This window comes from Pseudonaja textilis, chromosome 5 (assembly GCF_049901715.1).
Source record: "Pseudonaja textilis isolate UNSWEBS1 chromosome 5, rPseTex1.2, whole genome shotgun sequence".
Classification (NCBI taxonomy): Eukaryota; Metazoa; Chordata; class Lepidosauria; order Squamata; family Elapidae; genus Pseudonaja; species Pseudonaja textilis.
This window is the reverse complement of record NC_141994.1, coordinates 70308559-70321678: the sequence shown is the minus strand read 5'-3', so window position 1 is coordinate 70321678 and position 13120 is coordinate 70308559. Positions and strand designations below refer to the sequence as shown.

Genomic DNA, 13120 nt, shown 5'->3' with positions numbered 1-13120 from the left:
GACGGGGTCCTGTGACCCCCTTTTGCAACCTTCTGACAAGCAAGTCAACGGAGAAGCCAGATTCACTTAACAACTGTTTGACTAGCTCCAATAATTTCAGTGATTCCCTTAATGACGGTGGCAAGAAAGTTGTAAATGGGGCAAAACTCACTTAACAACAATCTTGCTTAGCCATGGGAATTTTGGGCTCCGTTGTGGTCGTTAAGTCAAGGATTAGCTATATGTGGAAATAAAATGGGGTGCTGAAAAATAAGCACATGGTTTGGAATTAGCCCTTTGGGTAAAAGACATTCTTGTGTGGGAAAAAGAAAACAGAGAAAATAGCTCACCTGTTAATTCTAGCAAAGATATTTTGGAGCACTTAAAACCATCATTTTCCTTTTTTTCTGCAGCTCTGGTCAATTTTTTTTAAAAAAATTAAAAATATTCTTGCTTTAAAGTTCTGTATTTTCAAAGTGTTGGAGTCAGAATTAAACTTTTGGCCAGGGATGGAGTGAAATGCTAAAAAAAACCCTGAAAAGAACATGAGCGGAATTGATACTTGCCAGTACTTTCCAAAAAGTATTTTGCATTCATTAACATCCTTCCTTGGGGTTTTAATTCCAGCTGTAAAAAGAAGGCAGTGAAATAGAATTTAGAAAGGAAATGGGAATGCAATCAGAGATTTCTTTTTTTTAATAATGCAGCCAGTCCAGGCTGGAAGTGGAGTTTTACAAATAGACAAAGAATGGGAGGGAAAGAAAGAAGACAGAAAGAAAGAGGAAGGGAGGAAGGAGGAAGAAAATGAAAGAGAAAGAAAAGAGAGTGAGGGAAGAATTAAGAATTAAGGAGGAGAAATCGGGAGAAGATATGATGAGCAGATAATGTAAATATACATATTACATCTGGCACGTTTTACTGATTCTTCCAGAAAGATTCTTTATGTTAATATGCCTTGATTGCTTGTATGTTTTGTAAAGTCAATAAAATTTGTTTTTTAAGAAAAAAAAAAGTCAGAGGAAAATATAAATGTGATGATTGAATAGCAGATAAACTAGAAAAGAAATGTTATTGAATAAGAGTAAAGAGACCATGTGAAATTTGTTAAAGGGAATTTATGTGTCTATATGGAAATGGGATAAATTAGAAAAATGTGATATAAAATAATGTGTTATCTGCTTTGTAAAGATTTATAATGGAAAGAGGTTTTATGTTTTTAATGTTTAATGATGTTTTGTTTTGTTTGTTTGTTGTTAAAATCAACAAAATTTGTTTAAAAAAAAATTCCAGCTGTAAAAAGAAGGCAGTGAAATAGAATTTAGAAAGGAAATGGGAATGCAATCAGAGATTTCTTTTTTTTAATAATGCAGCCAGTCCAGGCTTTGCTACGGAAGTGGAGTTTTATAAATAGACAAAGAATGGGAGAAAGAAAGAGGAAGGGAGGAAGGAGGAAGAAAAAGAAAGAGAAAGAAAAGAGAGTGAGGGAAGAATTAAGGAGGAGAGGAGAGAGGGAGGAAAGGAAGGAAGGAAGGAAGGACCAGGGGGAACAATAGAAGGAAAGAAAGCAAATGAAAGAAGGAGGGAGGGAAGGAGGGGGAAGAAGAGGAAAGAAAGGAAGAGAAAGAAAGGAAGAGAAAGAAAGAAAGAACGGGGGGTGGTGGTAAGTAAGAAATTAAATGAAAGAAGGAAAAGAGGGAGGATGACTGAAGCCCAAAACACAAAAGCTTTTAAAAGTTAACGCTGGCCCAAGGAGTTGAAACTTACCCAAATTTCCATTTTCCCGTTATTTTTCTTGCACTTTTCAGCAACGAGGTTGAGCTCCACGGTGGTCTCCGAGACCATCTCTGCACTCTTGTCCTTCACCACAATGTACATGACGCGGCCCTTGTGGATGTGGGCATCGAACGTGCTGTTCCAAGGAGGATACATTGTTGGCTTCTTCTGGACAAACACGGGGCCTTTCTCTAGGATTGACAATAATTCCTTTTTGTTATACTCACAGTGCCTTCAAAACATAGGGAACATCACACACACACACACACACACACACCCAACAAATGGACCTTGACGTGCCTAACATCCAAGGGGTGGGCTGCTCCCGGCTCACCTCGGTTTGGGTGAACAGGTAGCTAGTTTTACAGCCCGTTTGGCAAACCGGCAAATCCCACCCCGGCTGGCCCTGTTCACCCTACCCCTCCGCTCCCAGGAATCCCCATGCCATCCATTTTGGATTGTGGGTACATGAGGAGGCCCAGAGAGGGTGAAAAATGGCCCTCCCGGAAGTTCCGGAAAAGAACCTCCGGAGCCCAGGGAAGGCCATTTTCACCCTCCTGGAGGCGTGAGCAAAGCCTCCGGAGCCCGGGGAGGGTGAAAAATGACACCACCACCCCTGCAGCCCATTTTCACTCCCAGGCCAGGGTGCTGCAGGAAGCTGACTAGGTCATGCCCACCATGGCCACGCCCACCCAGCAACCGGGCAGAGAACTGGTTGCTAAATAGAATAGAATAGAATTCTTTTATTGGCCAAGTGTGATGGGACACACAAGGAATTGTGTCTTGGTGCAAATGCTCTCAATGTACATAAGAAGAAAAGATACATTCATTAAGAATCCTAAGGTGCAACACTTAATGATAGTCATAGGGTACAATAAGCAATCAAATCATACTAGGAAACAGTCAATATAAATTGTAAGGATACAAGCAACAAGGTTATTTTTTGGAAGCTCCCCCTGTTAACATCCCTCTCTCTTTCTCTGCCTCAGTTTCTCCACTCTCATTTTTTCTCAGTTTTTCCAAACCTTTTCAGGTGCACATCAAGTGGGTGGTATTCAGACGGTTTGCACCGGTTCAGGCAAACTGGTAGCAAGGATTTGGCGTGGGTCGCCTAACCGATAGTAAGTTCTGGTTGGCCGTTGGTCGCCACTGGCTCACTTTCTCCACCCACCCAATGATCACTCACTCCATCACCTGGCTGATGCTCGACCCTTAAGGTGTTTCTTCTCCCCCCGACGATCAGCTCTTCATACGATCAGCTGTGCCAGGATTCCCTTCTCTTGTCTCACTGCTTCACCCAGGAGGATTCCCTAAGGTCCAGGAAGGCAAAAAATGGAGGGACGGGCACAGCCCCCCTTCCTGTACATTTTTTGCCTTCCTGAGCCCCAGGAGAGCTTCCTGGGAGCAAAAACACACCCCCAGAAGGCTTGCCTGAGGACCAGAAGGAAAATTGGGTGGGTGGGTGGCTGCAAAAAACCCCCAAAACACCCACGCCCACCAAGCCACGCCCACAGAACCAGTAGTAAAAAACATTTGAATCCCACCACTGGTGCACATCAATAGGAGGAAACTTCCAATACAAGGGAGTCCTCGACTTACGACCATAATGGAACCCAAGACTTCCACTGCCAAGCAAGACAGTTGTTAAGCGAGTTCTTCCCCATTTTACAACCTTTTTTGCCACCACTGTTAAGTGAATTACTGCAGTTGTTCTGTCAGTAAGTGAATCTGGGTCCCCTGTTGGCTTTGTTTCTCTGAAGGTCACAAAAGGGGGACCCTGGAAGACACGGCAACCGTCATAAATATGACTCAGCATCACAATTTTGATTCCGTGACCACAGGGATGCTGTAATGGTCATGTGAAAAACAGTCACAAGTTACTTTTTCCAATGCCGCTGTTACTTTGAACGCTCACTAAACAAACTGTTGTAAGTTGAGAACTACCTGTAATTTAGGGAAAATTCATAGACGTTTCTGGACAAAACAAAAACACTTCCAACAAAAATACTTATGTTTTGGGGGAAATGTAACCACAATGAGAAAATCATCTCAAATCTGATGAATTAAATCTGGCAAATTCACACACACACACAAAACAGGAACTTGATAGAAACCATAAAGTGATTATTCACCTGACCCTAGTTTTGTGGTTTACTCTGTTAATATTTCAGCTGATACCTAAATGCCACAGGATTCTCAAATTTTCTCGGTCCGCTCCTTCATGGGTTGGAGGATGTTATGGAGAGTGTGTGTGTGTGTGTGTGTGTGTGTGTGTGTGTGTGTGCACCAGAGTGTGCAAATTGCATTAATTCCCCTGACCTTTCTGTGTGCGACCAAGTGTTTTTCTACATTAAGTATAGTTTATTTTTAGCCTGTCAGCCTTCTCAAATTACAATTTAACTGACTGAGCTTTGCAAGGCCATATATTAACAGCATTTTTCCTGCGCAGAAGGCAGCAAAGGGAAGTGACTTTATTGGCACGAATCACAGGTTGTCCTTGACTTAATGGCCATGACTGAGCCCAACATTTCTGCAGCTAAACAAGATGGAGTTGTTAAATCAGTTTGGCTCCGTTTTACGACTGTTGTTGCCACGGGGCTTAAGTGAATCCCTGCAGTCGTTAAGATAGCCACGCAGTTGTTAAGTGAAACGGGCTTCCCCATTGACTTTACTCATCATAAGGTTGCAAATGGGGATCACGTATAACATGACCCTGGGGCAAATGCAACTGTCGTAAATACCTGCCAGTTTCCAGGCATCTGAATTTTGGTCACGTGGCCATGGAGATGCTGAAACACTTGTAAGCATGAAAAACAGCCAGAAGTCACTTTTTTCCAGTGCTGTTGTAACTTTGAATGGTCACTAAATGGACGGTTGTAAGCCAAGGACTGCCTGTAGAACATTTCTAACATGAACACCAGCGTGTTTTATGTGATTCTCTACTCTAAGCAGGTTTTAGTCCCAAAAGAAGAGATGGTGGCCAAAACAGTGGGTTCAAAACTGTGTGTCCTCTTTCCTGAGTCTTTGCTGTGACCCAATGCTCCAAGTAAACAGCCACAGCTCAGGACCCTGAATCACATCCCTTGTCCTGGATTATGGTTTTTAGAGATCCAGAATAATGTCGGGTTGTGTCAAGTGATGAAATCCATTCAAAAAGAAAACAGCACAGTTCCATCTTCCATAATAATTCATTTTCTTTAGAATAGCATCAAATTGGCAAAGTCTGTTGTAATTCCAGATCTGACACAATCCAGAATTACACCACATAATATTGGAAGTGAGAAACAACCTCTAAAAGTCACATTCCCCAATAGAAGTAACTCAACGTTGCCTGGTGTCATCAAACTCCACCTCCAGGTCTCAGCAAGGTCAGCTTTCGTTCCCACGGGAAGAAGAACCACCTAGCCTAAACAACTCTCTCTATTTCCACTCCTCCCACTTTAGGAATGTGGCAAGCCCAAAACCTCCCCCTCCCCCGCAATACCAGCAAAGAGAAAGAAAGAAAGAAAAGGAATATACAAAAAGGCTAAATAAAATGGCTGCACATATGTCAATTTCAGGCTTGACACTGTGTTTTACATACAATAAGCATTTAAAAAGTGGGTGGAGCTTCAAATTCATCATTGTAGACCCCATTTTGACTTTTCTGATCATACCTGTGGGCGCCCCTGACTTTAAGCTTTATAAGTGTAAAGGTTATATTGCAGGACAGGTAATCCCTGGGTTACGAGCATTCCGTTAGCGAAGTTACGCGATCAGTGCCCCCTAGCACAGCGGTTGCCAACTGGTGGTCCACCGCCCACTGGTGGTCCATGAGAAAGTTTTGGTGGGCCGCAGAGAAATGTCACCCCCAGGGCAACCCCCCAAAGCAATTAATCCAGGCTGAGCGCCACCCACATGGCCGGTGGGAACCCTCTCCGCCCATTCACTCCTTACCTGGCAAACCTGCTTGCTAAGTTGCTATTTTTCCTTTTTCTGACCATTAGCTGTTCTGCTCTGCCAGGAAATCATTGGATTTCTTGCTTTCTAGCTAATCTTTAGATCTTCGGCTCTGTTAAGCAGAGCCGAACCTTTCTTAGGACTGAAGCAGTGCGGGCTCAGGTAGCCAATTGCAGAAAGACAGATCTCTAAGTGAATCTGTGATTCTGTGAGCAACTCAATCTGCCTGCCTGCTTTGCCTGATTATGGGTAAAAGTTGCTCTTTTTTTATAAAAAAATCAATATTTATATAAATATTTATAATATTTATATACAAGCCATGTCCAACCGGTCACATGACCACTAAGCCACACCCACAGAACTGGTTAGTGGTCCCCAGGATTTAAAATTATGCGTTTGGTGGTCCCTGAGGTCCAAAAGATTGGCGACCCCTGCCCTAACATTTCCAAACAAGGCCTGAAACTGCAAATCTTGCGGCACCATGGAAGTTGTTCACGCTTACGAACAACCACAGAGGCTCTGCAACATTCATCCGGCACATTGCTAGTTGAAATGGACATTTGGATGGGCAGACCTGCCCCTCAGAAGCCCCGTTCGGGCATCCAGAGGCCTCCCTCAGTCCGTTGCAGGCTGAAACCAAGCTTCCCAGGGCCAGAACTGGCCCTGGGAAGCTCCATTTCAGCCTGCAATGCACCAGGGGAGGCCTCGTGGACACCCAAATGGGGCTTCTGAGGGGTACATCTGCCCCTCAAAAGCTCCATTTTGGCCAGCAGTGTGCCGGATGAATGTTGCAGAGCCTCTGTGGTTGTTTGTAAGGGTGAACAACTGCTGTGATACTGCAAGATTCGTAGTTTCGGGCCTTGTTCGGAAATGCTAGGAGGTGCTGGTCGCGTAACTTCGAATGTTCGCTAAGGGAATAGAGAGTAGAGTAGAATAGAATAGAATAGAATAGAATAGAATAGAATAGAATAGAATAGAATAGAATAGAATAGAATAGAATAGAATAGAATAGAATAGAATAGAATAGAATAGAATAGAATAGAATAGAATCCCCTTCTAGCACTGATGATGTTACCTAGTTGGGTCATGTAACGTCTGCAACGAAACAACCAAGCTCAGAGAGCACCAAAGAATCCTCATTTCAAGCCTTAGCGGCAAATATTCTCCTTTATTGGTAAATGGAGGTCTGGGTTTTAAAAATAAAAATAAAAAGACAGTTTGAGAAATGGATCATTTTGAGCTGAAAAGCGACCAGCATGAAAAAGATTAAATAGCCCTTTCTCTGTCTCTTCTTTCCTCATTGAGATTCAGAGCCTCCCTCGGGGTTTAAGGTTAAAATCCAAGAGAAAATAATACCTTAAACTTATCCTTGAAACTCACACTCTCCAATTTCTCACTGAAATCCAAGGGCCCAGGAGACCTTCTGCTCACACCCAACTGCAAATGATGTCCCGACCGAAAGAGGTGTTTCCTTACCAGCTGCCACTGCCTCCTTCACCATCACAGCGCAATAAGGATCGATCACGTCTCCTTGCGAAGGGAGGTAGGGGCCACTGTCAAAATTGGACAGCCCAATCCTCAGGAAAGGCGACATGGCAATTCTGCAGGGGATCAGAAAGACCTGGTTAGCGGATCAGTCTGGAAAAAAACCCCGAAACAATCACTTCACAAATGCATGGCACAAGGCAGGAGGGCAAATCCATCGTGACTGGATTCAGCAGCCCATCTGCACCTGAAAGATAATGGTCACTCTTTTCTGAAGACAGAAAAGTCCACTGTCTGGTCAGAATAAGAGAGTGGAGTAGGGACCTTGAAGGTCTTTTAGTCCAGCCTCTTGCTCAGGCAGGAAACCCTATTGTGATGACCCAGGGTGGGATACAAAATAAACACAGTCACAAAAAACAGGTGAAGCCCCTTTTAGTCCTCCACTTTGCTTCCAAGCTCCAAATATCCTTGACTGGAGACAAAAAAACTCCCACACAAGCAGTTACCAGAAGGAGGAAATGCCGTTTAAATTATAAAGAGTAAAAAAAACAACACAAACCAGACAAGATAAGGGCTGGAAGACATCCACAGATATCAGAACACACACTGGGAAGGACGCCAAACTCAGAGAGGAACAACAAACTAGAGATATTTCCATGCTTTGTTTCCAGCACTCGCCCATACGCATGTCCGTCCTCTTATCCAGTTGTCACAGCTGCAGCCCAGGAAAAGGATCAAAGCCCTCTCCTCCGCAGTAAACCATGTCTCTCCCTTATCCTCTCCTCCCTGCATGCCCTAGGATGGAGAGGGGATGGGCCTGGGTCCTCCTCTGACTGCTCAGCCGGCCTCTGCCCTTCCCCAGCCTCCTCCACAACCTCCGGAGCCACACTTCCACTCCCTGTCAACTGTTCCTCCTCTCCCTCAGAGTCAGTCTCCACCAGGGGCATGACACTCATACCGAACATCTGTAGCCGGTGTAGGATGAGGTTCAGCAGAATTTAGAGGATGTCAACCCACATCTTACCCATCACAAGACCCACACCTGACGTAACCTTCCCATCAAAAGACCTCCTGACCAGAAGTGGTATTCAGCAGGTTCTGACCAGTTCTGGAGAACCGGCAGCAGAAATTTTGAGTATTTCAGAGAACCGGCAAATCCCACCTATGACTGGCCCCGCCAACCCCATCTATTCTCTGCCTCCCATTGAGTCCCAGCTGATTGGCTGGCTCTTCTTTGGTTGCCCTGCACAGGAGAACGGAGCTGGAAAGCAGGTTAGTGGGGTGGGGAGGGAATGGGGATTTTGCAGTATCCTTCCCTTGCCACCAAGCCATGCCCACCAAGCCAAGCCACGCCCACAGAACCATTAGTAAAAAAAAATTGAATCCCACCACTGATCTGAAAGACAACGGTCACTCTTTTTTTGAAGACAGCAAAGTACACATTTGGGTCAGAATAACAGAGTGGGAAGGGACCTTGGAGATCTTCTAGTCCAGCCCCTTATTCAGGCCGAAAATCTTATACTGAATATCTGTAGTTCGGGTGTAGGGTGAATGTTCAACAGAATTTAGAGGATATCAACCCACATCAGACCCATCACAAGACCCACATCTGACGTGACCTCCCATCACAGACCTACTGACCACACAAAGTCCTTATAAATAGAACACTGACATTCACATCCCTTTCTAGTTCCCGCTGCCTTAGAAAAATTCAAAACATTCTCCAAGATCCAACTCATCCGGCGAACCTTTTTTTAAAAAACTATTGTCATCTGGGAGACGGTACAGGATAATAAAAAAAAAAGGACCAATAGGCTGAAAAAAGAGCTTCTATCCCAGCGCTATATTGAATTCTACTGTATAGTGCAATATTAATGCAATATCAGGGGTTTTCAATTCAATTGTATAGAATGCGAGGGATGTGTGCTTGTGTTTCACTTCTCGAGTTATAAAATACACTGAAGATGGCATTTAATTTCATTGTTCGAGGTGCAATGACAATAAAGTAAGCAAAATGATTAAAAACTTCTTAAAAATTTGTTTGAGCATCCACAACTTCTGGTGACAAGTTGTTCCACTGATTCATTGTTCTCACCGTCAGGAAATTCCTCCTTAGTTCTGGGTTGCTTCTCTCCTGGATGAGTTTCCACCCATTGCTTCTTGTCCTGCCTTCAGGTACTTTGGAGAATAGCTTGACCCCCTCTTCTTTGGGGCAGCCCCTGAGATATTATTGGAATCCCGCTATCATGTCACCCCTAGGCCTTCTTTTCGTTAAACTAGACCTACTAGATATGGAGTGTCGGATTCAAGACCTGCGAGCTGGATCCAGCCCATGGGGATGCTTAGATCTGGCCTGCGGGGCTGCCCTGGAAAGAGTGAAGGACCGGCCTGCAGTATCCCTGCCAGCGAAAATGGAGCTCGGGAGGGCTGCATAGGTTCCAGGAAGCCATCACAGCTGAAAACGGAGCTTGCGACGGCCACGTGCGTCCCTCCTACGTTCCATTTTTGCTGGCAGAGAGTTGCAGGAGGCCATCGCAAGCTCCGTTTTCGGCTGTGATGGCCTCCTGGAACCCAGGAGGCAGCCCTCCCGAGCTCCAAATGCAGCCCTCCCGAGCTCCATTTTATTCTTTTTTAAAGAATAAAAAAAGCTTGAGACAACCAGGACCTGGATGATTGAGAATCTACACAGAGACAATCTACACAGAGACAAAAACGTTAGTTTTATCAGCCACCAGCAACGCAAACACACAACGCAGTTGCTGCTTATCCACGCTCAAAACATTTCCCCTTCTTGGCTTCCCAACAAGCTGACTTAGCAAAAGTTGGCTGGCCTGCTGCTGCTAAAACATCCCAACGGTCTAAGTTTCCTGCTTTGAATGGTATCAATTGAAAAGGACCATCCAGAGCCAGGAGAAACATCTGAAAGTTGGAACAACTTTGCCTTAAAGGTCTTGAAATGTCTATGGAGGTTCTCAGTCCTCCAGGTCATGGTTATCCCAAAGGCGCTTTTTCAAGAGGCAACTGGACTTTCTGTTTTTTTTTTCTATGAAGACATTTCGCTTCTCATCTAAGAAGCTTCTTCACTTCTGACTGGATGGTGGGGAATGGAATGGTTTATATTCCTTGCAGACAGCTGGTCATTTGCATCCTATTAGAGGGTCGTTGAGGCCACTTGGAGTTTTATCTGTGTCCTCAGGGTCACCGGAGTGATGCAAATGAGTGTGGAGTCTTCTTGGAATAGTTGAAAGAACTGGAGAATAGAATAGAGAAGAGAAGAGAAGAGAAGAGAAGAGAAGAGAAGAGAAGAGAAGAGAAGAGAAGAGAAAATAGAAGAGAAAATAGAAGAGAATACTTTATTGGCCAAGGGTGATTGGTCACACAAGGAATTTGTCTTGGTGTAAATACTCTCAGTATACGTAAAGAAAAGGTACATTCATTAAGAGTCAAGAATCATAATGTTCAACACTTAATGATAGTCATAGGGTACAATCAACAATCAAACCATACTAGGGAACAGTCAAGTGGGAGGGGATGGGTGATAAGGAGTGATGAGAAGATTAACAGTAATAGTAGTGCAGACTTAGTAAATAGTTGGACAGTGTTGAGGGAATTATTTGTTTAGCAGAGTGATGGCATTCGGGAAAAAACTGTTCTTGTGTCTAGTTGTTCTGTTGTGCAGTGCTCTATAGCGTCATTTTGAGGGAAGGAGTTGAAACAGTTTATGTCCGGGCTATCTGGAGATAGATAATGTTGCATCCTTCCCCCTATGATGAGAGGGGGATGTTCCATTTTGACATAGATGGTTTCTTTTAACATAGATGGAAAGTTCCAAGAAGGCTCCACACCCATTTGCACCATTCAGGTGACCCTGAGAACACAGATAAACCTCCAAGCGGCCTCAACGACCCTCTAAAAGGATGCAAAGGACCAGCTGTCTGCAAGGAGCATCAATCCTTCCATTCCCCACCTTCCAGTCAGAGCTAAAGAAGCTTCTTGGACGAGAAGCGAAACGCCTTCAAAGAAAAACCAGAAAGTCCAGTTGCCTCCTGAAAAAGCACCCTTGGGACAACCACAACCTGGAGGACGGAGAACCTCCATAGACATTTGCCGAAAGGACTGTGTTGTAGACTGGAGATAGATGGTGTTGTACCCCACCCCCCTCTGATGAGAGAGGGCTCTTCAATTTTGACATAGGTGGCCTCTTTGACCCTTCTTCCAAACCAGTGGCCCTCTCTGTCCCAAATGTGGACTTTGCTGTCTTCAAAAGAACGGCTTTTGTCTTTTAATTGCCGTGAAATGAACTGTCGGCTAGGGACTAGAGACCAAAAAAATGTGTCCTTAAGAAACCTTGCAGAGGTTAACTTGTAAGCCCAGGGAGAAAAGACTTATGTTACAGTGGACTTAATTGACAGGTCACCCCTCTGCTTAAATATGACTTTATCAATGGTTTATTTAGATGTTTATACACTATATATGGGACGGTGTGACATTAAATAGTTTGTGGAATTAAATTAATGGCGCTGGGGGGGGGGGGAGAAGGGGAGAGAATAGGCAATGAGAAATAAGTCTTTAATCTTGTGGGGATAAACGGGAAGAGAAAACCAGACATAAATAGTCCTCAAAATACAGCCATATGTTTGGTTGGGGAATTCTGGGAGCTGAAATCTACACATCTTAAATATAATATTTTATTTGCCCAAGTGGGATTAGACACACAAGGGATTTGTCTCTGGCGCAGACTACAATTGAACCTCGCAAATTCTGCTGCTGAGCGAGGAAGTTTGTTAAGTGAATTTTGCTCCATTTTACAACCTTCCTTGCCATCGCTGTTAAGTGAGCCACTGCAGTTGCTAAATTAGTCACATGGTTGTTAAGCAAATCTGGCTTCCCCATTGACTTTGCTCATCAGAAGGTCGGAAAAGGGGGTCGCATGACCCCCCCCGGGGGACATGGCAACCGTCATAAATACGAGTCGGTTGCCCCTCAAATATTGTAACGCTGCTATCCTGTCTCCCCTGGTCCTTCTCTTCACTAGACTGACTAGCCATGCCCAGTTCCTGTAACCGTTGTTCGTATCTTTAGGTCTCCAGTCTCCTAATCCTCTTGGTTGCTCTTCTCTGTACTTTTTCTAGAGTCTCAACAATCTTTTTTTACAGTGTGGTGACCAAAACTGGATGCAGGACTCTAGGTGTGGTCTTACTAAGGCTTTATAGAGAGGTATTAGTACCTCATGTGATCTTGACAGGGATCCAAATCTGTTTTTTTTTTTTTTAATCTAAAGGAAAAACTCACTGATCATCTGTATACCATCTATCATCATCTGAAAAAGGGGATCGCATGATCCCCGGACACCGCAACCATCATAACAACGGTATGAACCAATTGCCAAGTGCTTGAATTTTGCTCATGTTGCCATAGCGATGCTGCAACAGTCATAAGTAGGGGTGGGATTCAAAAATCCCAATAACGCCATGGTGGGCGTGGCCTACCAGAACTTCTGAGAGGCCATTTTTCGCCTTCCCCAGAGTCCGGAGGCTTCCCTCGAGCCTCTGGGAGGGTGAAAACGGCCTCCCCCAAGCTCTGGAGGCCCTCCAGAAGCCGGAAACAGGCCCATTTCTGGACTTCTGAAAGTTCTAGGCGGCCATTTTTCACCCTCCCAGAGCCTCTGTGCGGATCCTGCACTTATCTGCACCCAAAACGGGCTTCATGGAGACCTCTGGGAGGGGAGGGACAGGGTGGGTGGGGCCAGTCAGTAACTTCAACTACCAGTTCAGCAAACTAGATGTAAATTTAACATCCGGTTCATCTGAACCAGCCCGAGCCAGGTGAATCCCACCCCTGGTCATAAGGGGGAAATACCATCCTAAATCACTTTTTTTTAGTACTGTTGTAATTTCGAATGGTTCCTAAGTCGAGGACTACTTGTATAATGACAAGGATAACC

General features: G+C 44.5%; 1 protein-coding gene across 1 annotated transcript in view; it reads right to left on the bottom strand.

Moving 5' to 3' along the window:
* The window catches only part of PRKCQ (protein kinase C theta), a 54601-nt gene that overhangs the window by 30162 nt on the left and 11319 nt on the right, over nucleotides 1-13120 (bottom strand). Inside the window, exons 2-4 of the mRNA XM_026721585.2 lie at nucleotides 7168-7292; nucleotides 1744-1943; nucleotides 546-606 (exon numbers count right to left, since the gene is read on the bottom strand). Of these exons, the coding sequence (XP_026577370.2) occupies nucleotides 546-606; nucleotides 1744-1943; nucleotides 7168-7285 (379 nt within the window). The 5' untranslated portion in view covers nucleotides 7286-7292. The remainder of the gene's footprint in view (nucleotides 1-545; nucleotides 607-1743; nucleotides 1944-7167; nucleotides 7293-13120) is intronic.